Source organism: Cherax quadricarinatus, chromosome 3 (genome assembly GCF_038502225.1).
Source record: "Cherax quadricarinatus isolate ZL_2023a chromosome 3, ASM3850222v1, whole genome shotgun sequence".
Lineage (NCBI taxonomy): Eukaryota > Metazoa > Arthropoda > Malacostraca > Decapoda > Parastacidae > Cherax > Cherax quadricarinatus.
The window spans coordinates 70,027,633-70,053,458 of record NC_091294.1 but is presented as its reverse complement, the minus strand read 5'-3'; the positions used below and the strand labels follow the sequence as shown (position 1 = coordinate 70,053,458).

The following is a 25,826-nucleotide window of genomic DNA, read 5'->3' as shown; positions in this document are numbered from 1 at the left end:
TAGTGAAGGGATTCAGGAAAACCAGTTATTTTTATATAGTCGGACTTGAGTCCTGGAAATGTGAAGTTCCATGCCTCCTCTTTAAAGGAGGGGTTTGGGATATGCTTCTAAACTGTTGTATCTGGGGACCTCTGCAAAGACAGTGATTGTGTATGAGTGAGGTGAATGTGTTGAATGATGATGAAAGTATTTTCTTTTTGGGGATTTTCTTTCTTTTTGGGTCACCCTACCTCGGTGGGATACGGCCGGTTTGTTGAAAAAAAAAAAGATAGTGGGAGATTATTTCCCAGTAAAAGTAGGGCTTAGACAAGGATGTGCGATGTCACCGTGGTTGTTCAATATATTTATAGATAGGGTTGTAAGGCAAGTGAATGTGCGGGTCTTGGCAAGAGGTGTGGGGTTAAAAAGATAAAGAATCTAACACTAAGTGGGAATTGTCACAGTTGCTCTTTGCTGATGACACTGTGCTTTTGGGAGATTCTGAGGAGAAGTTGCCTAGGTTGGTGGATGTGTTTGGTAGGGCATGTATAAGAAGAAAATTAAAAGTGAATATAGGAAAGAGTAGGGTGATGAGGATGAAAAGATTAGGTGATGAAAGATTGGATATTAGATTGGAGAGAGAGTGAGTATGGATGACGTGAATGTATTCAGATATTTAGGAGTGTACGTGTCAGTCTATGAAGGACGAGGTGAATTGATGAGGGCAAAAGGGTAAGTTGTGCACTTAGGAGTCTTTGGAGACAAAGAACTTTGTCCATGGGAGCAAAAAGGGGAATGTACGAGAGTATAGTTATGCCAATTCTTATGTGGGTGTGAAGCATGGGTGGTGAATATTGCAACAAAGAGAAGGCTGAAGGCAGTGGAGATGTCATGTCTGAGGGCAATGTGTGGGGTGAATGTAATGCAGAGAATTCGTAGGTTGGAAATTAGGAGGAGGTGCAGGATTACCAAAACTAATATCCAGAGGGCTGAGGAGGGGTTGTTGAGGTGGTTCGGACATGTCGAGAGAATGGGACAAAACAGAATGACTTTGAGAGTGTATAAATCTGTAGTGGAGGGAAGGTGGGGTAGGGGTCAGCCTAGGAAAGGTTGGAGGGAGGGGGTAAAGGAGGTTTTGTGGGTGAGGGGCTTGGACTTCCAGCAAGTATGCATGAGCATATATAATAGGAGTGAATAGAGACAAATGGTTTTTAATACTTTATGTGCTGTTAGAGTGTGAGCAAAGTAACATTTATGAAGGGATTCAGGGAAACCATCAGGGCTGTCTTGAGTCCTGGAGATGGGAAGTACAGTGTCTGCACTCTGAATCAGTTTTATAACTGTAGTGTAAGTGCTCCTCTGGCAAGACAGTGATGGAGTGAATGATGATGAAAGTTTTACTTTTTAGGGCCACCCTGCCTTGGTGGGAATCGGCCGATGTGTTAATAAAATACATGTATAACAATGTATTATGATGCACCTAGTCTTGCAAATTGCTCATATCTTGTTATACTCTTTTTCTGAATATCTAGAAGTGAACAAAGAATGCTTGATCAGTGTTTTAGTTTTGGCTTAGAAGAACAGGAGGAATGACCTTCCAAAAGTGTTAATATTAATAAATAATTTGCTCTGCATCTTTATTAATAAGTATTCTGAATAGTAGATTTTTTCTTGAGATGGTCAACTTCTCTGCCTACAAGTGATTGTTTCACACCTATGTTCTTTGCTTGCTAAGGAGTATGAGCACCTTCAAAATCATCATCATCATCATCATCATTGGCTGATCATTGCTTATTTTCATGATTCTTGATATTGAGCCAATTATTTTCTTTGATCACTGCTGTGAACTTTGTATCTAAGATCTTTGGACGTTGTCACTTCTAAGTCCCTTACATTCTCGTATATTCTGTTGAGTGGCTTGGATGTGTGTATATTGTATATTTAGTGAAAGTATTCATCTGGGGGATCAGTGTTATATTTTTTCTAGTCATTATAAATTAGCTAAGTTGCCATTATTTTACCAGGCTCAATCTACTGCTTCTCCAAAGGCAAGTATTGGCAAGCGTGGGAGACCCCCTGGGAGCATGCGTGAGAGACGTGAAAGTGAGCGTAGTGAAAAAAGTGACACTAGCTGCACCAGCAATGTATCAGGCCCCAGCACAAGGGCAACACGAGACAGGGGACCTTCGCAGCCAGATAGTCCTTCTTCTTTAGACCAGAGACGTACCAGACATGCCATCACAGGTGAGATAATAGCTTGATCAGGAAAAGGGATTTAATGTTACAGTACTGCAGTTGGTTAAGAAAAATTTATTGCAATACTATACATTTAACAGTAAGTATAGGATAAATGTGTAGAACATATTTTCATCCATGTTTAGCTTATAATAATGAATAAATTGCTATTTTTTTCAGGAACCACAGAGAGTGACAGTGAAGATTATGAGTCTGATGTTGATACAGGATCAGAAAAATCTCGCACTAGAGCTAGTTCTGAGCGACGTAGTACTGCCATCTCAGCATCCTCCTCTGCTTCTTCCACTCCTACCTCAGAACCCACCATAAATAATTGTAGTATGGATAAAACCCCAAAGGAAACTCAAATGAAAACTCAGATAGTAGAGGTAAAGGAAGAAGAGGAAGAGCAGGAGCCCTGTGGAAAGGATATAGATTTAAATGCCATTATGTCAGAAATGAAAGGTCTTGATAAACCTATTAAAAAAGAAGAAGACCGTGTTTTGAAAGAGACGACCCCAAGATTAATACCAGTGCTGCCTGCCACATATACAGCAGCCGAAAAGAAAAGCTCAGAGTCTCCTGTTAAACAGTGTTTAGAGGCTCTTCCCAAGAGAATTACAGAATCTCCAGTAAAGCCAATTATGCAAGATGCAACAAAACTATTATCACCAAAGTTGGAATCTCTAGAAGATGATATTTATGAATTTAAAGAACCTGAACCATTTGATTTTGGCGAGATGCGTGCAAGAAAAGATGTCAGGATAAAGACGAATATTGGTGTTGTGGCTAGTGAAGAAGCTGAAGCTGAAAGTAAGGACAAGAAGAAGATGAGACCTAGAAAGGATATTAAGGAAGGCGAAAGTGAGAAGACAGAATCTGATAGTGATACTTCGCCAAGTCCTCAGAAACGATTGGTTCTTCCTAGAGAATCACCAGTTAAGAGATCTCTTCCTGATAGTAAAGAAAATATTCTTGTACAATCTGAAGGGAATATAACACCTGATAAAAAAGATACAATTGCTGTAACAGCAATTATAACTCCACCTGGAAAAGTGCTTTTAAAGAGGGACACACCATTGAAGGTTGAACCATCAGTGGTATCCATACCAGAAGCAAAAATTATCAAGCCAGAATTTTCAAAAAGCCCTTCGCCAAAATCAAGTCCAGCTGATTCTTCTAAATCCCCATCTCCTTTAAAGGAACCTATAAGATTTCACATGATTCCAGTGAAGACTAAATCAATTGCTAATATAGAAAGGCCAGTTGCATCACTTTCAAAGGCTATTGGCTCTCCACATCTTCTCACTCAGGCTGTTATGACAGTTATTGAGTCTAAAGCCTTGGCCAAGCCTGTTCCTAAACAAACATTTGATGTTAAAGCTGAGAAATCACCTCTTCCAACTAAGACTGATGAGAAAGCAGATGCTAAAGTTATTCCCTTCTCACAGAGGCAGCAACATATATTTCCTCACCTTTTGAATCGCTCAGAAAACAATGAAAAATTGAAGGACATACTTCCAAGAGTTACTACACCATATATTCAGTCTCCTTCCATAGAAACAGTGCCAACGAGTGAGTCTGGTTCTTTAAGTCAAAGTAGCTCTGATATTGATAGAATAAAGAGAGAGAGCTCAGTAGAAGAAAGTATTGAAGCTGTTGTAAAGAGAGCACGGCAAGATCAGGACGAGCAAGAAGAATTGTGTAAGACTGACAGTAAGCTAAGCCCAGATAAGAAAAGAAGAACCTCAGGGAGGATGAAGGCACTGAGTTGTCAGTTTGTCCACGACACCTCTGAGGAATCTGATTCCGATAGCAGACTGTCAAGACCTGATATTGAGAGGAGGTCTAGACGAGGACGGTTGTATGGTGAAGGAGAGAAACTTGTGCGAAGTTTACAGAAGCTGGTGTCAGACATAGAAAGAGAAAATGCAAGAAGTAAAAGTGAAGATTTAGATGATGATGATGACGATGATGATGACGATGGTGGTGGTGGTCATTACAGTGAGGTGATAGACGATGAGAAGGAGGAGGAGGAAGATGAAGATGAAGATGCAGAGGATGAGGAAGAGGAAGATGGAGAGGAAGAGGAAGATGACGAAGAGGAAGAGGAAGAGGCAGTGATTCAGACATCTTTGAAAGGCAAATTAAGCAAAGAGTTAGCCAAAACCCAAGAGACAGAAGAGCAAGAGGATGATACAAAACATCTCAGAAAGAAGCCCAGAGCTTCCGCCACCCCAAAACGAGTAGAGGAAGAAGTAGAAACAGGATTGGGTGATTTATTGTGCAAAGAAACTATTCCACCTGGTAGTCCTATGACACATGATGCTGTTGCAACCGATTCAGAGCCTCAGCAGCATCCTGATCTAAAGAATGAAATGCCCTTTGCCAGTGTTCCCACAGGCAGCAGTTTTGGTAAAAGAGGGCCAGTTCCCGTTGGGCAAACAGTAGCATCTGCCTCTCACCAACCTTCAACTCTACAATCTTCACAACTTCTCTCTCAACAACAGTTACCTTCTCAACACCAGTTGAAGCAGGCTCTAAAACAGTCACAGCCAATTGTCCTGCAACAAAAACATCAACTTGTGATTCCTCAGGTACACCAGGCCTGTCCTCAAAAGATTCAGCAGCAGCAAATTCAACTTCAACAAAAAATGCAGCAGTCACAGGTACAACACACACAGTTACAGAAACAACAAGTCCAGCAGCAGCAGCAGCAGCAGCAGCAACAGGTTCCACAGCAGCAGACTCAACAACAAACCCATCAACATGTACAGCATCACCACCACTCACAGATGCAACAGCAGCAGCAGCAGCAGCAGCAGCAACAACAACAACAACAACAACAACAACAACAGCCACACACTCAAACACAGCAACAGAATCCAGGACAAAAGCAACATTTCTCAGGACATCTACAGCAGCATTTACAGGGGCAACCACAACAAAGCCCTCAGGTACATCAGCAAAATCTACAAGGGCAACAGCAGAAACTTGGACAAGTGCAACAGCAGGAGAATTCATCAGTGATGCAGAAACAACAAAATCCACAACTGCAGCAACAACATAAATCTCAAGTTCATCCACAACACTCACAGGTGCAACAGCACCACCAAATTAAAGCACACCACCACCAAGTTCAACAGCAGCAACAAACACAGCTGAAAGTAAATCAGCATCAGCACCATGTGCAACAGCAGAATCACCAGAAAACTCAGCAGCAACAGCAACATCCACAACAGCAGCATCAACAACAGCAGCATCCACAACAACAGCAGCATCAGCAGCAGCAGCAGCAGCAGCAACAACAACAACAACAACAACAACAACAACAACAACAACAACAACAACAATCCCCACCACCACCGCCGCCACCGCCACCACCTCCACTGCCACCACCACACCAACATTCTCAGCAATATTCATATTCGCAACATAATGCACCCCCACCCCTGCGTCAACATCCCGAACAGTTGCAACAGCATTGCTCCCTCCGCCACCAAGAGCAACCTCAGCACCAAGACCAGCAATTCCAACAGATATCCAGGCCTGTGTCTAGTGTTAATAATGCAGTACTAAATCCTAACTTAACCATAGTAGCTGCTACAACTGTGTCAGGAAATGTAAGAAATTGCAGTGGCATCAGTGTTTCAGTTGGTGCCTCAACAGGAGCTTCTACATCAAGTAATGCTGGTGCTATGGCAGGAACTGGGAGTGGTCAGTCGTCTGCTCAAACAACGGTCATGGACAATACTCCACCAACCACTCCAGAGAGTATTATCTCAAATATATCAGATTCACCTAGAGGGTAAGGCTTTTTGACTGAAAATTTGAAAGAATTCTATGTATAGAATTGTGTATATTTTATTTTCTCTTAATATACAAGCATATGTATGTATTAAGTAAATTATCATCACCAGGGACACTGAAACAGCCAAGTTGGATGACTCTAGCAAGTCTGGCAGAGATTCATCTGAAGTTGAATTAGAATGTCTAGGCGACACCACCAAGCTTGATCAGTTTTCTGAAGGTAAAGTATTCACAGTGCATTAATGTTGGTAGAATTACTGACAATATGTTACACACAATATGTTACACAATATGTACATACCCCTCTGTGTTTTCTTCTATTTTCTTACTAGTTCTTGTTTATTTCCTGTTCTCTCCATGGGGAAGTGGAACAGAATTCTTCCTCCGTAAGCCATGCGTGTTGTAAGAGGCAACTAAAATGCTAGGAGCAAGGGGCTAGTAACCCCTTCTCCTTTATATACTACTAAATGTAAAAGGAGAAACTTTCGTTTTTCCTTTTGGGCCACCCTGCCTCGGTGGGATACGGCCGGTGTGTTAAAGGGACACAAGTGCAATTAAAGTGACATTTTATTGTGGCAATGTTTCACTCTCCAGGAGCATGACAAAGCTCCTGGAGAGCAAAATGTTGCTACAATACAACGTCACATTAGATGCACTTGTGTCCTTTTACCTAGCATATTTGCTGTGCATATTTCACACTGTAAATAATGTAGTAGGTTGGTAGACAGCAACCACCCAGGGAGGTACTACCGTTCTGCCAAGTGAGTGTAAAACGAAAGCCTGTAATTGTTTTACATGATGGTAGGATTGTTGGTATCTTTTTTTCTGTCTCATATACATGCAAGATTTCAGGTACATCTTGTTATTTCTACTTACACTTAGGTCACACTACATGTGCATGTACAAGCAAGTATATACACAGCCCTCTGGGTTTTCTTTTATTTTTTTACTACTTCTTGTTCTTTTCATCTTATTTCCATGGGAAAGTGGAGCAGAATTCTTCCTCCATAAGTCGTGCGTGTCGTAAGAGGCGACTAAAATGCCAGGAGCAAGGGGCTAGTAACCCTTTCTCCTGTATACATTACTAAAGTTATAAAGAGAAACTTCTGTTTTTCTTTTTGGGCCACCCTGCCTCAGTGGCATATGGCCAGTTTGTTGAAGGAAGATGATTTGTAGTGCATATTTCACACTGTAAATAATGTAGTAGATTGGTAGACAGCAACCACCCTGGGAGATACTACTGTCCTACCAAATGAGTGTGAATCATAAGCCTGTAATTGTTTTGCATGATGGTAGGATTGCTGGTGTCTTTTTCTGTCTCATAAATATGCAGGGTTGCAGGTATGTCTTGCTACTTATACTTACACCTAGGTCTCACTACACATGTATGTACAAGCATATATATACTAACCCCTGTGAGTTTTCTTCTATTTTCTTCCTAGTTCTTGTTCTTGTTTATTTCTGCTTATCTCCATGGGGAAGTGGAACAGAATTCTTCCTCCGTAAGCTATGCATGTTGTAGAAGGCGACTAGATGCCGGGAGCAGTGGGCCAGTAACCCCTTCTCCTGTATAAATTACTAAAGAGAAGAACTTTATAAAATTGGGATGTTTGAATGTGCATGAATGTAGTGCAGATGATAAGAAAGAAGTGATTACAAAGGTTATGAATGAAAGGAAGTTGGATGTCCTGGCCCTAAGCGAAACAAAGCTGAAGGGGGTAGGGGAGTTTCAGTGGGGAGAAATAAATGGGATTAAGTCAGGAGTATCTGAGAGAGTTAGAGTTAAGGAACGGGTAGCAGTAATGTTAAAGGATCAGTTATTGAGAGAGAAGAGGGAATATAAATGGATAAATTCAAGGATTATGTGGATTAAAATAAGGGTCGGAGGAGTGTAGAGGAGAGAGAGAGATTTTGAGAGATGTTAAGCGAGTATGTAGGAACTTTTGAGCCAGGTGAAAGAGTAACTGTGGTAGGGGACCTAAATGCTAAAGTAGGAGGAGCATTTAGAGAGGGTGTGGTAGGTAAGTTTGGGGTGCCAGGTGTAAATGATAATGGGGAGCATTTGATTGAAATTTGTATAGAAAGGGGTTTGGTTATAGGTAACATATATTTTAAGAAAAAGAGGATAAATAAGTATACAAGATATGATGTAGGGTGAAATGACAGTAGTTTGTTGGACTACATGTTTATCAAGGGGCCACAGATATATCAGATCACTTTTTAGTTGTAGCTACTGTTAGAGTAAAAGGTAGATGGGATACAAGGAAAATGGAAGCAGGAAGTTAGAGATAAGTGAAGGTTTATAAACTAAAGGAGAAGGCAGTTAGGATAAGATATAAATAACTGTTGGAGGACAGATGGGCTAGTGAGAATACAGGCAATGGGGTAGAAGATGTATGGGGTAAGTTTAAGAATATAGTGTTACTGTTCAGCAGAAGTTTGTGGTTACAGGGAGGGAAGAAGAGTGACTGGTGGAATGATGATGTAAAAAGAGTAGTAAGAGAAAAAGTTAGCATATGAGAGGTTTTTACAAAGTAGAAGTAATGCAAGGTGGGAGGAGTGTATGGAGAGAAAGAGAGGTTAAAAGAGTGGTGAAGCAATGTAAAAAGAGAGCAAATGAGAGAGTGGGTGAGATGTTATCAACAAATTTTGTTGAAAATAAGAAAAAGTTTTTGAGTGAGGTTAATAATTTGAGAAATACTAGGGAAAGAATGGATTTGTTAGTTAAAAATAGGAGAGGAGAGTTAGAGGTATCGGGAAGATGTCGGGAATATTTTCAGGAATTGTTAAGTGTTTATGAAGATAGGGAAGCTGTGATTTCATGTATAGGGCAATGAGGAATAACATCTTATAGTAGTGAGGAAGAACCAATTGTGAGTGTGGGGGAAGTGTGTAGAGCACTGAGTAGAATGAAAGTGGGTAAAGCAGCTGGGATTGATGGGATATAGATGGAAATGTTAAAAGCAGGTGGGGATATAGTTTTGAAGTGGTTGGCATTTTTATTTAATACAGTGGACCCTTGACCAACGATTTTAATCCATTCCAGAGAGCTTGTCCTTATCCAAATTTATTTTCTCCATAAGAAATAATGGAAATCCAATTAATCCATTCCAGACAGCCAAAAGTATTAAAAAAATAATTTTTTTACATGAAATATACATTTCCCAACAAAGAAAAGAATGAGACATGCACAATAAATACATGACACGTTTATTGATGAGTGATGAGACACTGTTTTACTTGAACACTCTGGGATTTTCAAAGTGATACACAAGTAAAGGCTTCACTTTGCAATCCCCACTAGCATTACAACAAAACATGAGAGTTATCCTCTCTTTCATAGGCTTGTGTCCTGGGAGTGTCTTTTCCTCCTGAGTAATGTAGGTCCTCTTTGGCATTTTCTTCCAGAACAGGCCAGTTTCATCACAATTGAACACTTGTTGGGGTTGGAATTTTTCAGCTTTGCCCTGCCTTATCACACTGTGTATGCCACTATGATTCTTAAATCTCACAAACCAACCTTTGCTGGCCTTAGATTCACTAATATGAGCACTAGTTCCAGGTATTTTTTCCTGTTCACCTGGGTGTTAGTTGACTGGTGTGGGTCGCATCCTGGGGAACAAGATTAAGGACCCCAATGGAAATAAGTTTGACAGTCCTCGATGACGCACTGACTTTCTTGGGTTATCCTGGGTGGCTAACCCTCTGGGGTTAATTGCTTCTCAGTAATTGTTTCTCGTTAAGCCACACCAACAACACTCCACATCTTCGAGGAGTACAGCTGATGGTGGTGCAGCAGCAGCTGACCGTGGTGCAGCAGCAGCTGACGGTGGTGCAGCAACAGCAGCAGCTGACCATGGTACAGCAGCAGCTGACCATGGTACAGCAGCAGCTGACGGTGGTACAGCAGCAGCTGATGGTGGTGCAGCATGAGCACCAGCAGCTGCTGGTGGTGCAGCAGTAGCTGACCGTGGTACAGCAGCAACTGACGGTGGTGCAGCAGCTGATGGTGGTACAGCAGCAACTGACGGTGGTACAGCAGCAGCAGGTGACGGTGGTACAGCAGCAGCAGCTGATGGTGGTACAGCAGCAGCAGCTGATGGTGGTACAGCAGCAACTGACGGTGGTGCAGCAATAGCTGACCGTGGTACAATAGTAGTATTTCGATAGTATTTCTCACCCATTTTGCCACAGGGTTGGCACTAGAAGCTTTCTTTGGGCCCATGGTGGTTTATTTAGCAGTTAAAAGCACTGAAAACAATGGAATAATACAAAATATATCACATGAATGCGCGAAACTGTCCGCCCTGGCTTGTAAACAATGGCACACTAGCTGAAGGCAGGGCAGCTTAGGCGCTCAGGCTGGACGGACAGGCAGACGCATTCAGGATGAATTTCCTTACCCGAGTTTTTCATCATTGGTCGAGCCAATATTTTTTACGCAAAAATGCATCGTTGCCTGATTTTATTGTTAGTCGATGCCATCATTGGTCGAGGGTCCACTGTATATGGAAGTGGGTAAGGTACCTAGAGATTGGCAGAAAGCATGCATAGTTCCTTTGTATAAAGGCAAAGGGGACAAAAGAGAGTGTAAAAATTATAGGGGAATAAGTCTGTTGAGTATACCTGATAAAGTGTATGGCAGAGTTATTATTGATGGAATTATGAGTAAGACAGAGAGCAGGATAACAGATGAACAAGGAGGCTTTAGGAAAGGTAGGGGGGTGTGTAAACCAAGTGTTTGCAGTGAAACACATAGGTGAACAGTATTTGGATAAGGCTGAAGAAGTTTTTGTGGCATTTATGGATTTGGAAAAGGCATATGATAGGGTGGATAAGGGGGCAATGTGGCATATGTTGCAAATGTATGAAATAGGAGGTAGGTTATTGAAGGCAGTTAAAAGTTTTTAAGAGGATAGTGAGGCTCAGGTTAGAGTATGTAGGCGAGAGGGGGATTATTTCCCAGTAAAAGTAGGCCTTCGACAAGGATGTGTGATGTCACCATGGTTGTTTAATATATTTATAGCTGGAGTAGTAAGAGAAGTGAATGGTTGGGTGTTTGCAAAAGGTGTGGGGTTAAAAGATAAAGAATCTAACACAAAGTGGGAGTTGTCACAGTTGCTCTTTGCTGATGACACTGTGCTTTTGGGAGATTCTGAAGAGAAGTTGCAGAGGTTGGTTGATGAGTTTGGTAGGGTATGTAAAAGTGAATATAGGAAAGAGTAAGGTGATGAGGATAGCAAAAAAATTAGGTAATGGAAGATTGGATATCAGATTGGATGAAGAGAGTATGGAGGAGGTGAATGTGTTCAGATATTTGGGAGTGGATGTGTCAGCATGTGGGTCTATGAAGCATGAGGTTTATAACTATAGTGTAAGCATTCCTCTAGCAAGACAGTGATTGAATGAATGATAAAAAAAATTCGTTTTTGGGCCACCCTGCCTTGGTGGGAAATGGCTAATGTGTTAATTTGAATGTCCAGGCAGGCCCTGGTTATACTGTACAAGTGGGGCCTGCCTGTACATTCAAATGAGAAAAATCCATACAACTTTTGCAAATACAGCTGCATGCATTCACAAGGACTCTTATCTTTTAACATTATTAACAATATACAGTGCTTGTTACGGAATTATGCCGGGTGAGCGCCCCTGCATAATGCTGTGATGAAATTCAAAGGCCTACCATACAGGGGGGTCTTATTTTGTCGGTGCATTCTGCTGGGTAGTGGCCATTAGAATGACGTTACAGCCTAACGCCACACTTCACAGTGACTTCTCATTGCTCGCGTGGCTGCCATGGTGAGAGCAACTGTTGCACTGTTGTCTCTCATCCGTCCCATCTTTTGTCTGGTGTTCCCTAGGGTTTTGGGGCTATACATCTTTGATTATGGGGTTTAGGATATTGGCAGTTTGGAGGAACATCTAAGCTGTCGTATCTGGTGCCTCTGCAAAGACAGTGATTACGTATGAATGATGGTGAAAGTGTTGAATTATGAAGAAAGTTTTTTCTTTCTTTCTTTTTGGGTCATCCTGCCTCAGTGGGAAATAGCCGACGTGTTAAAAAAAAAAATCTACAAACCAGAAACTGTTACATTAAATTGCATATGCAGTAGAAAACCTTAAGTTACATAATCGCAGCTCAAGTTTTCAATATTAAAAATTCAGTTTTTTTATTTGTAATAAAAGCATGCCCATTTCCATTAGGGTGCGTGGGAGCAGAACTTATTTCTGTTGGTGTTACACATTACCGATAAGGAATGCCATGGCAGGCAGGAGACCCATTATCACAGTAATCCCTTGATGTAACGGACTTCGGAAATGTATGACAAAATTTGCTAGATTAACCAAGACAGAAATGACACACAGTGCCCTTCGGTTATAGAATTATCAGTTATTGTTTCACTCACAGCAAAACAATGTCATCTCTACCCACCACAACAATCAGTAACCAGAGGATTTACTATACATCATACTTTCAAAGTCTAATACAACAGAATACATAAGAACTGTACATAATATTGTCATAAATTATCAACTTGCACTTAATAATTTAACTGGACTCCTGAGGATTACCTGGTCTTGAGTGTGAGGAAATCCCTGCTTCTCTAGTGGCTCTTGAATCTGGCTCCACAAATCCCGATGCAACTGCTAGATTGGAATCCCAACAGGATGCACCTTGGTCTGCAACCAAAAGAACTACATCAATACTTATCATAAGTCCTTGTCATTATGATGACTTTGTGACATGGATCATAATCAAGAACTACACTGCTCAGCACATGATGAAAGAAAGCTTCCCTACAAATGCATTTGATAAGACTTTTCTACTAATGCTCAAAGTACAAGCATATTTATCTTCCATCCATGACAATGCATGTAAATATTACAGGAATTATAGCTCAAATCATAGGGCTTCACAAAGCTGGGCACCAGATGAAAGAAATAGTGGAGAATGTTAGTGTGGGTGAGCGTTTGGTGAGGAACTGGGTGCAGCGTTTCAAGGTTGGTGGCAGTGTTGAGTTACCATCTACCAAACCTCGGCCTGGCCCCTCCAAGAAAACATCTGTTCATACCTTAACTGTGTTAAAGAAGCAGTTACTCTCTTACTACTTTATTTTTACAGCAAAAGAAGATAAAAAGGGTGAAGGAGATTAGTAATAGTTATGAATAAGAACTTACAAGCATTCATTCATTTTTTTTTTTTCTTTTTTTTTTTTGCAATTTGCTGGCTGTCTCGCACCAAGTAGTGACCCAAAAAAGGCACTGTCACCATCTTTCACACTAGCACCATCTTACCAGAGGCACGCAAATATGACAGTTCAGACATCTCTCCAAACAACAGGTATCTCAAACCCCTCCTTTAGAGTGCAGGTCCTGCAGTGTTACAGGAGAGGAGAGGATAGAGGCAGTTGGATATAGTGAAAGAGAGTGCACTTTATGTAATTACCTAATTGAATTTTTATGGGGAGAAGGGAAGTAAGATCTGACTCTTGATCCCTACTATCACTTTTTGTTTGGACACTGGCACTCATAATGACTGGATTGTGCAAATAGGTTTCCCTGGATGCTGACATCTTGATTTTCTTAAGATACATAGTTGTTCATACTCTGCATTGGTTAAATCATTGTAGGATTTTTTCATAATGGCTTTTTGTCACTTTTTACCTTTACATTATTCCTCTTACAGTATTCTTATATATTTAAGTAATGGGTTAAAAGGATTTGAATGTGCTTTGATAATCTACAATCATCCCTCCAAACATTATAGTGCTTTAATGTAATTTAACTTTCTCATTTATTCATGACTGCTATATTTCAGACTCCAACACTATGGATAGTACCCTAGGCAGTGAACCTCGGCGCCGTGTTAGGTTAAATCCACCAGTCAAGCGTCAGCATGAAGGGCATCTTGCTCAAGTTATTATGGCTGATGGAGAGGGCTCTGAAACAGAAGAGGGCCCTTCCACTCCAGCTGTCCCAAAGAGGCGACGCAGAGGTCCTAGAGCTCGAGCTAGTAATGACCCTGAGGATGAAGAAGGCACCAGGAAAGGCAGCTGCCAGGGAGCATTCATTGGACGCAGGCGGCGACGGCATTCATCATCACGTGGAGGTAAAGGTGTGTAGTGTTCTAGATAATGTGCAATACATTGCTTTAACCCCTAATTCTGGGTGCAATACATTGCTTTAACCCCTAATTCTGGGTGCAACACATATGTACATTTTACTGGCCCACTGATGCACATTGTATATACAGATAGGCCTCTTATAACAAATTTAGGTAGCACATTTTAATTAGAACACTAATCTTTTTTGTTTTACGCTTCAGCCGTTTCCCACCTAGGCATGGTGACCCAAAATGAAAGAAAAATAAATTTATATCAAATTTATATCCCAAAATTATTAGAACGTGGATTTAGCTTATGTTTAACATGGCTGAATTGAAAAAAATTGAATTTCAGTTGGTTCCACTCAGCAAATTTTCCCCTATGTGCTAGAAAGTTGGGGAAAAGTTTGAAATTGGGCTGAATCCTGCATGGAAAACTTCCCTCCTCACTCTCAGCATCTCTTGGGTGATGATTGTGTTAGTGATAGAATTTGATGGTAGCAGGAACAGTAATAAATACTACTGTCATAAATGATGGTGAAAGGCAGTGATAGAGGGTGTTATGTGGTGTTAGTTGTAATAGGTGATAGATGGTATTAGGTGGTGAGTGGTAATAGGTAATAGATGGTGTTAGGTGGTGGTAGTTTTGCTAAGTGGTCATAAGGTGCTGTTGATGGTGATAGGTGGTGATAGTGCTGGTAGGACAGATTACATCATCTTTACCTTGCTACTACTACTGCTGTCTACAATATATTCTCCTCTATTTGACTGATGAAGCCTACCACACAGGCAAAATGTTTAAACACTTAAGATAACCAGCTGTTGCACGTGTCTTAACCTTTGTACAGGAGTTTTAAAGGTAGATATGATGCAACTATATAAACACAGCTGGCTGGAAGTTAAGATGGAAGCTAAAAGAGTGTTTCATATTCTCACAAACTTTGATAACTTATTACAAAACTAGGTGCTCCTTAAGTTCTCAACTTCGAATAAACATTGAATAAGCATTTGAAAATTTTTCTCCAGAACAATAGAAAACAAAGTTTGAGAGAGTAATTAATTGTTCTGGAGTAAACCTTATTAAGTTAATGTTTACTCTGGTTTAACCATTGTCGTCAACATAATTCCTGTAATATTTATCATTGTCGTGGGTGGAAGAGAAATATGCTTGTACTTTGAGCATTAGTAGAAATGTCTTACTGAATGCATTTGTAGGGAAGCTTTCTTTCATCATGTGCTGAGCAGTGTAGTTCTTGATTATGATCCATGTCACAAAGTCATCATAATGACAAGGACTTATGATAAGTATTGATGTAGTTCTTTTGGTTGCAGACCAAGGTGCATCCTGTTGGGATTCCAATCTAGCAGTTGCATCGGGATTTGTGGAGCCAGATTCAAGAGCCACTAGAGAAGCAGGGATTTCCTCACACTCAAGACCAGGTAATCCTCATGAGTCCAGTGAAATTATTAAGTGCAAGTTGATAATTGATGACAATATTATGTACAGTTCTTATGTATTCTGTTGTATTAGACTTTGAAAGTATGATGTATAGTAAATCCTCTGTTTATTGATTGTTGTGGTGGGTAGAGATGACATTGTTTTGCTGTGAGTGAAACAATAACTGATAATTCTATAACCGAAGGGCACTGTGTGTCATTTCTGTCTTGGCTGATCCAGCAGATTTTGTCATACATTTCCAAAGTTTGTTAAATCAAAGGATTACTGTGATAATGGGTCTCCTGCTCCCATGCACCTTAATGGAAATAGGCATGCTTTTATTACAAATGAAAACCTGAATTTATAATAAAGAAAATGTGAGCTGTGATTGTGCAACTTAAGGTTTTCTACTCCATATTCAATTTAATATAACAGTTTCTGGTTTGTAGATTTTTTTTTTTTTAACACGTCGGCCATTTTCCACTGAGGCAGGGTGACCAAAAAAAAAAAAAGAAAAAACATTCTTCATAATTCAACACTTTCACCATCACTCATACATAATCACTGTCTTTACAGAGGCACTCAGATACGACAGCTTACATGTTCCTCCAAACTGCCAATATCCCAAACCCCTCCCTTAAAGTGCAGGCATTGTACATCCCATTTCCAGGACTCTAAGTCCAGCTAACTAGTTTCTCTGAATTCCTTCGTAAAATATTACTCTGCTCACACTCCAACAGCTTGTCAGGTCCTGAAAACCATTCATCTCCATTCACTTCTGTCTAATACGCTCAAGCACGCTTGCAGAAAGTTCAAAACCCTCGCCCACAAAATGTCCTTTACCCCCCTCCCTCCATCCTTTTCAGGGACGACCCCTACCCTACCCTGCCTGCCTTCCTCACAGATTTATACACTCTTCAAGTCATTCTACTTTGTTCCATTCTCTCTAAATGACCAAACCACCTCAGCAGCCTCTCTTCAGCCCTCTGACTAATACTTTTATTAACTCCACACCTCCTAATTTCCACACTATGAATTTTTTGCATAATATTTACACACACATTGCCCTTAGACACGACATCTCCACTGCCTCTAGCTGACTCCTCGCTGCAGTATTTACAACCCATGCTTCACACCCACATAAGAGTGTTGGTACCAGTATTCTCTCCTACAATCCCTTCTTTGCTGCCATGGATAACGTTCTTCGTCTCCACAGATACCTCAGTGCCCCACTCACCTTTTTTCCTTCATCAATTCTGTTGTTAACCTCATCCTTCATAAACCGATTTGCTGACAAGTCAACTCCCAAATATCTGAAAACATTTACTTCTTCCACACTCCCTCCCTCCAGTGTGATATCCAATTTTCCTTTATCTAAATCGTTTGATACTCTCATCACCTTATTCTTATCTATGTTCACTTTAAATTTTCTTCGTTTACACACCCTCCCAAACTCATCCACTAACCTTCGCAACTTTTCTTTAGAATCCCCCAAAATCACAGTATCATCAGCAAAAAGTGTGTCAACTCCCATTTTGTATTTGATTCCCCATTATTTAATCCCACCGCTCTCCCCAACACCTTAGGATTTACTTCTTTTACAACCTCATCTATAAATATTTTACACAACTATGGTGTCATTACACATCCCTGTCTAAGACCTTCTTTTACTGGGAAGTAATCTCCTTCTCTCCTACACATATTAACTTGAGCCTCACTATCTTCATAAAAACTCTTTACAGTGTTTACTAACTTGCTACCTATTCCATACACTTGCAACATCTGAATTATCTGATATTACAGTTCACTGTACTGTTTATTATTAAATGACTGTCATGTTCAAGTGAAGGAATCCACCAAGCTAGGTAATTTAAGCTGAAATCTTGAGTAGCCTTAAAATTATTTTGGACAACTCAAGAGTGAGAAGAGTGAAATTTGAGAAGGACTTACCTTGTATAGGCCAGTAGATCTTTTGCATTGCTCTTCCATTCTGTTCTTATATGGCTTGTACATTCAGTCATTAACCCCTTGACTGTCGAAATCCCAAATCTTGAGGTGTCTCCTGGTATCGAAAAATTAAAAAAAAAAAAAAAAATCTTACGAAATGATAGAGAATCTTTTCACGATGGTAATGACACCATAAGAACGAAATTTGATGGGATGTAGAACTTATGGAATTACGCTCTCGCAAAGTTAGCGGCCTCGGTGATATTTACGAATCCGCAATTTCACCCATTTTGAGCCCTATTTTCGGCTAATTCCATTGTTCCAGTCAACCAAACTCACACCTATTTCTTTAGAACTCCATTTGTTCTATCGATTGACTATGAGAAGCTGCCCATTTACCGATTTCAACTACCCAATAATGTGGTCAGAAATTTGCAATTTGGCCGGTTTCATGCAAATTAAAAAATATGCCAATTTCAAAATAGGGTCCAGAATGAACAGTGCAGACATTCCTGGCTCTAAAATAACATTTTCTTTGTTCATCAGTCACGTCTCCAGGCCCCTCTGATATTACTCTTGCTTTCTATTTTGAATTTTTATTCAAACAAAAAATAGAAGATTTACTGTTATGCAGACTACTACAATACTGTAATAATTGTATAAATAACATCAGCCCATTCATGACTGCATATTCGAATGGCTACTTGGACATTTATTGGACAATGACATCATTTGTTTACTTTTGAACATCGGCAAAAATTAAACATTTCCCTTACTTTGAGCTCCATTTCAAGGTTCTTTTCATAGTAAAATCAATCAAAATCACCTCTATTTCTATATGTTTTCCATTCTATCAAATGAGACCAAGAAAACAAGAATACAACCATAAATACTTTACGAAAATACACCACAAAGTCAGCGTTTTAATCCAAAAAAATGGTTGGAGTTTTTTTTTTTCTCATTATGCACTGTGTGCTGCAGGATTTTTTATATATGGTGCACACTGACCACACAGACCCATTCTCTCACATGTGGGCCTACCAGCTTTCTCCTTCTTGATTTGAAGCCACTAGAATTTTTGAGTGTATATATACGTCAAACTCGGTGGCTCGTAAGATGTATATATACGACCAAAACAGTCAAAGGGTTAAAGATCTAGTGGGCCTACTGCAATGCTCAGTTACCCGGGAATGTTGATTTGAGGATTGAGTATGATGTGGGTGAAGGGGGCAAGGTTAAATTAAAAGCCCCTCTGCTGATGTGGTTCTCTTAAACACTGTTAAGTTCAGCCTGTTCTCAGTTCGTGAGATGTGAGTAAAGTGTTCCTGTACACCATACAAGCATTTTCATTGTTGATACAACAGGCGTACTTGTATTCATTAGCACGAGTCTTCGGTCTCTCCTAGTTTTCCCCTATGTATGCTTTGTCACAACCATTACAAAGGCTGGTATATACATCTTTGAAAAGTTTGTCAGTGGCTGTAGGAAGTGTCATTTTGAGTGGTAAAAGACAACCTTCACATTTGGGTCCACAAATGTAAAACTGCAGGAATTATCAAGGAGGAAACTTTGAATGCAAGGCTCTTTCTAGCCAGGCTCATCTTTTTTGAAGTAATAAAATAAGGGTTGAACTAATCATAAACCAGGGATTCATTCATCCATGCTGCCTCATTAGACCACCTGGTGTCCAGATTTTGTCTTTACCTTTTAACGTACTGTAATATTCTCCATGATAAATAACCCTGGGCTTCCATTCAAGATTGTTGCATTTTCTCACAGAATCAAGCTGAAGCAATCCTCAGTTGCCTCAAAACCAGGTGCAGATTTTTCTTGTCTGTTAATGGGAATTCTTGATGGCTTACACTTCCAGCACAGTTCTGTCTCAAAAGTATTAAACACTCACGACTGAAACCATCCTCAAAAATAATTTCCGCTAAGTCAGGAGGGTGACTTTCCATGACTCCGTGATCAGCTGATGCTCATCTCCAAAGCTCTGTTATGAAGCTGATTTTGAACAAACCATACCACGAGCGGGATTGAACCCACGGTCAGAGAGTCTCAAAACTCCAGATCGTTGCGTTAGCCACTGGACCAGCTAGCCACAATAAGATTCGTCCAACTAGGTATATTTCTACACCATAGGAAGGTTAGCATAGGCACCACTGTGACCACTGGAGATTCGTCTGTGAAAACTTGCATTTGTGGTCACAGTGGTGCCTATGCTATCCTTCCTATGGTGTAGAAATATACCTAGTTCGACGAATCTTATTGTGGCTAGCTGGTCCAGTGGCTAACGTGACGGTCTGGAGTTTTGAGACTCTCTGACCGTGGGTTCAATCCTGCCCATGGTATGGTTTGTTTGTAATCGTGTCATTACGATTTCGTGAGTCAAGCTGATTGTGCTTTTAAATCCCTCCAAGCATCCATCACAAAACGTACTCTTGTGAAGGCTTTTTTATCTTTCTTCATGCAGATTTATAGTAGGAAAGGGCTAAGTGGGGCCCTTTGATTGTTTTCTCCTCAATCCGTACATTCTGTAATTTTTCCACCTTGTGTAATTGTTAATATATACTAACATACTGAATATCCATGGGGAAGTGGAATAAGAATCTTTCCTCCGTAAGCCATGCGTGTTGTAAAAGTCAACTAAAATGCCGGTAACAATGAGCTAGTAACCCCTTTTCCTGTAAAGATTACTAAAAAGAATAAGAAGAAGAAAATTGTCAAAGTGGGAAGTCTGAATGTGCGTGGATGTTGTGCAAATGATATGAAAGAGATGATTGTGGATGTTATGAATGAGAAGAAGCTGGATGTCCTGGCTTTAAGTGAAACAAAGCTGAAGGGGGTGGGAGAGTTTCAGTGGAGAGGAATAAATGGGATTAGGTCAGGGGTTTCAAATAGAGTTAGAGCTAAAATAGGAGTAGCAATAATGTTGAAGGATAAGATATGGCAGGAAAAGAGGGACTATAAATGTATTAATTCAAGGATTATGTGGAGTAAAATAAAGGTTGGATGTGAAACGTGGGTTATAGAGTAGGTGTATATACACCGGAGAAGAGAGAAGTGTAGAGGAGAGAGAGATTTTGGGAAATGTTGAGTGAATGCATGGGGAGTTTTGAACCAAGTGTGAGAGTACTTGTGGTTGGGGATTTCAATGCTAAAGTGGGTAAAAATGTTGTGGAGGGAGTAGTAGGTAAATTTGGGGTGCCAGGGGTAAATGTAAATGGGGAGCCTTTAATTGAGCTATGTGTAGAAAAAGATTTGGTAATAAGTAATACATATTTTATGAAAAAGAGGATAAATATAGAAGGTATGACGTTGCAAGTAATGAAAGTAGTTTGTTAGATTATGTATTGGTGGATAAAAGGTTAATGGGTAGGCTCCAGGATGTACATGTTTATAGAGGGGCAACTGATATATTGGATCATTATTTAGTTATAGCTACAGTAAGAGTAAGAGGTAGATGGGACAAGAGGAAGGTGGCAACAACAAGTAGGAGGGAAGTGAAAGTGTATAAACTAAGGGAGGAGGAAGTTCGGGTGAGATATAAGCGGCTATTGGCAGAAAGGTGGGCTAGTGCAAAGATGAGTAGTGGGGGGTTGAAGAGGGTTGGATGAGTTTTAAAAATGCAGTATTAGAATGTGGGGCAGAAGTTTGTGGTATAGGAGGGTGGGGGCAGGAGGAAAGAGGAGTGATTGGTGGAATGATGAAGTAAAGGGTGTGATAAAAGAGAAAAAGTTAGCTTATGAGAGGTTTTTACAAAGCAAAAGTGTTATAAGAAGATCAGAGTATATGGAGAGTAAAAGAAAGGTGAAGAGAATGGTGAGAGAGTGCAAAAGGAGAGCAGATGATAGAGTGGGAGAGGCACTGTCAAGAAATTTTAATGAAAATAAGAAAAAATTTTGGAGTGAGTTAAACAAGTTAAGAAAGCCTAGGGAAAGTATGGATTTGTCAGTTAAAAACAGAGTAGGGGAGTTAGTAGATGGGGAGAGGGAGGTATTAGGTAGATGGCGAGAATATTTTGAGGAACTTTTAAATGTTGAGGAAGAAAGGAAGGCGGTAATTTCATGCATTGGCCAGGGAGGTATACCATCTTTTAGGAGTGAAGAAGATCAGAATGTAAGTGTGGGGGAGGTATGTGAGGCATTACGTAAAATGAAATGGGGTAAAGCAGGTGGAACTGATGGGATCATGACAGAAATGTTAAAATCATGGGGAAATATAGTGTTGGAGTGGTTGGTACTTTTGTTTAATAAATGTAGGTAGTAGGTTGGTAGACAGCAACCGCCCAGGGAGGTACTACCGTCCTGCCAAGTGAGTGTAAAATGAAAGCCTGTAATTGTTTTACATGATGGTAGGATTGCTGGTGTCCCTTTTTTCTGTCTCATGAACATGCAAGATTTCAGGTACATCTTGCTACTTTACTTACACTTAGGTTACACTTCACATACATGTACAAGCATATATACACGCACCCCTCTGGGTTTTCTTCTATTTTCTTTCTAGTTCTTGTTTATTTCCTTTTACCTCCATGGGGAAGTGGAACAGAATTCTTCCTCCGTAAGCCATGCGTGTTGTAAGAGGTGATTAAAATGCCAGGAGCAAGGGGCTAGTAACCCCTTCTCCTGTATATATTACTAAATGTAAAATGAGAAACTTTAGTTTTTTCTTTTGGGCCACCCCGCCTTGGTGGGATACGGCCAGTGTGTTGAAAGAAAGAAAGATGAAAGAGGGGAAGGTACCTAGGGATTGGCGGAGAGCATGTATAGTCCCTTTATATAAAGGGAAAGGGGACAAAAGAGACTGTAAAAATTATAGAGGAATAAGTTTATTGAGTATACCAGGAAAAGTGTACGGTAGGGTTATTATTGAAAGAATTAGTGCTAAGACAGGATGTAGGATTCTGGATGAGCAAGGAGGTTTCAGAGTGGGTAGGGTATGTGTAGATCAAGTGTTTACATTGAAGCATCTATGTGAACAGTATTTAGATAAAGGTAGGGAAGTTTTTATTGCATTTATGGATTTAGAAAAGGCATATGATAGAGTGGATAGAGGAGCAATGTGGCAGATGTTGCAAGTATATGGAATAGGTGGTAAGTTACTAAATGATGTAAAGAGTTTTTATGAGGATAGTGAGGCTCAGGTTAGGGTGTGCAGAAGAGAGGGAGACTACTTCCCGGTAAAAGTAGGTCTTAGACAGGGATGTGTAATGTCACCATGGTTGTTTAATATATTTATAGATGGGGTCGTAAAAGAAGTAAATGCTAGGGTGTTCGGGAGAGGGGTGGGATTAAATTATGGGGAATTAAATACAAAATGGGAATTGACAGTTACTTTTTGCTGATGATGCTGTGCTTATGGGAGATTCTAAAGAAAAATTGCAAAGATTAGTGAATGAGTTTGGGAGTGTGTGTAAAGGTAGAAAGTTGAAAGTGAACATAGAAAAGAGTAAGGTGATGAGGGCATCAAATGATTTAGATAAAGAAAAATTGGATATCAAATTGGGGAGGAGGAGTATGGAAGAAGTGAATGTTTTCAGATACTTCTTGGGAGTTGACATGTCGGCGGATGGATTTATGAAGGATGAGGTTAATCATAGAATTGATGAAGGAAAAAAGGTGAGTGGTGCGTTGAGGTATATGTGGAGTCAAAAAACGTTATCTATGGAGGCAAAGAAGGGAATGTATGAAAGTATAGTAGTACCAACAATCTTATATGGGTGTGAAGCTTGGGTTGTGAATGCAGCAGCGAGGAGGCGGTTGGAGGCAGTGGAGATGTCCTATCTAAGGGCAATGTGTGGTGTAAATATTATGCAGAAAATTCGGAGTGTGGAAATTAGGAGAAGGTGTGGAGTTAATAAAAGTATTAGTCAGAGGGCTGAAGAGGGGTTGTTGAGGTGGTTTGGTCATTTAGAGAGAATGGATTAAAGTAGAATGACATTGAGAGCATTTAAATCTGTAGGAGAAGGAAGGCGGGGTAGGGGTCGTCCTCGAAAAGGTTGGAAGGAAGGGGTAAGGGAGGTTTTGTGGGCAAGGGGCTTGGACTTCCAGCAGGCGTGCATGAGCGTGTTCGATAGGAGTGAATGGAGATGAATGGTATTTGGGACCTGACGATCTGTTGGAGTGTGAGCAGGGTAATATTTAGTGAAGGGATTCAGGGAAACCTGTTATTTTTATATAGCCGGACTTGAGTCCTGGAAATGGGAAGTACAATGCCTGCACTCTAAAGGAGGGGTTCGGGATATTAGCAGTTCGGAAGGATATGTTGTGTATCTTGTATGTATATGCTTTTAAACTGTTGTGTTCTGAGCACCTCTGCAAAAACAGTGATTATGTGTGAGTGAGGTGAAAGTGTTGAATGATGATGAAAGTATTTTCTTTTTGGGGATTTTCTTTTTGGGTCACCCTGCCTCAGTGGGAGATGGCCAAATTGTTAAAAAAAAAAATACTGAATGCTGAGTCTCTTCTTATTCTCATTGTTTCAGGTTACATAAATTGTTAAGCATACCTAAAACTAACACTCCTCAAGACAGTAATAAAAACATGCTTATTCTTCTTGACACTACCATCACTAGTATTCCTGTTGGGTACCATGATTAATATCCAGAAGAGAGATGAGGTAATGAAAATGTCCTTAGTTGTATGATTAAGTAAGTTATTCAGGTACAGGTACACAAATACAGTTACATAAATTATCCTATAGTATAGCACCATATGTATAGATTAATAAAGTAGTTTGGCAGACATCAACCACCCAGGGAGGTACTACCATGCTGCCCAGTGAGTGTAAAATGGAAGCCTGTATTTGTTTTTACATGATGATAGGATTGCTGGTGTCTTTTCTGTCTCATAAACATGCAAGATTTCAGGTATGTCTTGTTACTAATACCTAAACTTAGGTCACACTACCAGAGGCGTTGCTAGGGTTGGTGTCACCCAGGGTGGCATCTTTGGTGTCACCCCTATAAAATCCAAGGGCGGGGGGATGGGGAGAGTAAACTCCAGTTATGTCACTACTGCATTACCAGCGACAAATGTTTAACAATGAGAACATTTAAGCGCCATAAACTGAACAGGAGAATACTTCTCAACTTTATTAATGATAAAATAAATAATCGTAGTAATATTGAGGAAACATAAACTCAAATATCACTTTGAGTACAGCTAACACATCCTACATTTATTATTCTTCAACAATGCCAAAAAAAAAAAAAAATTGAAAAAGAAAAAATTGCAATGTCAGAGAAACACTAGTTCCGATCTGACCTTGAGTACAGGTAACATCTCAGTGAATCAGATCATACATTTTCTTGCCTTCAATCCTGCAAAATCATCTATCACCTTATCAAAATCAATGCTGTCAACTGACCCATTTTCTATGGATAACATTGCTATGTCAGAGATTCTGGATCAACTCATTGTGGACTGTAAATAGTTTTTAATCAGCTTCAACTTGGAGAAACTTCTTTCACAAGAAGCCACAGAAACACATATAGTAAGGAACAGCCTCAGGCAGAGTGTCAGATTTGGAAGAAATTCAATGAAATCCCATTCAACTATGAATGTTAATACATCCAGTGCAGTCCAGTGCTTAACTTTTTCAAAATCAACATCAGCAGCTTGCAGGTGCCTCCTTAGTCTTGGTATTTCAAGCATGAGCTCATTCTTGCATATTTCATTATAGAAGACTGAGAGTCTTGAAGCCATCACCTCCAATTCTTCTTCAGTAGCTTGTACAAGATTCTTTGTTTGAATGACCACAAACATGGCTGCCACATCCTTGATTGCTTTTGATCGTATCTCGAGTTCATTATGAAAACAATCAATGCACTCCAACATCGCCCTCTTGTTTTCTTCCTGTAGAGTGAGTCCGGAATCTCTTGCCTGCTCCCCTGCCATCCTTTTCTTTAACCTGATTCTTCTCTCTGTTGGAAATCCATACTTCTCACCTTTCAAAAGTGCCTGTTGTATTGAATTTTCCATTATGCGATCTTGCCCTTCATGCAAAACTAATCGCAGTGCCTCTAGCTTCACCACCACTTTGTCAAGAGTTAAATCCTTAGTCTGCAAGCACTGCTGTGCAAGCTGAACTTCCCGAAGTATGTCACGCCAGAAATACAGATAACACAGAAATGTGAAATCGCACACAGCAGGAGAAGACCTTGTGCTGCTTCTCTTGTATCCAAATTTTCCCGTGGATTGCAAAGAGCTTCAATCGCTGCCACAAATTTCTCGAAAGATTCCACTGCTGGTTTCACTGCATTGTAATGAGAACTCCATCTTTTTGTTGATAATCTTTTCAAAGAGACTGCAG

General features: G+C 40.2%; 1 protein-coding gene across 7 annotated transcripts in view; it reads left to right on the top strand.

The window, feature by feature from the left end:
- Nucleotides 1-25,826, top strand: part of LOC128705515 (uncharacterized) — a 246,038-nt gene that overhangs the window by 181,447 nt on the left and 38,765 nt on the right. For 5 of the 7 annotated variants that reach the window (XM_070092288.1, XM_053800711.2, XM_053800693.2 and 2 more), the window contains 5 exons: nt 2,004-2,223; nt 2,395-6,022; nt 6,135-6,244; nt 13,844-14,140; nt 15,461-15,568. In XM_070092288.1, coding sequence (XP_069948389.1) covers nt 2,004-2,223; nt 2,395-6,022; nt 6,135-6,244; nt 13,844-14,140; nt 15,461-15,568 — 4,363 coding nt within the window. The remainder of the gene's footprint in view (nt 1-2,003; nt 2,224-2,394; nt 6,023-6,134; nt 6,245-13,843; nt 14,141-15,460; nt 15,569-25,826) is intronic. The other 2 variants (XM_053800705.2, XM_053800688.2) reach the window with 2 other exon arrangements.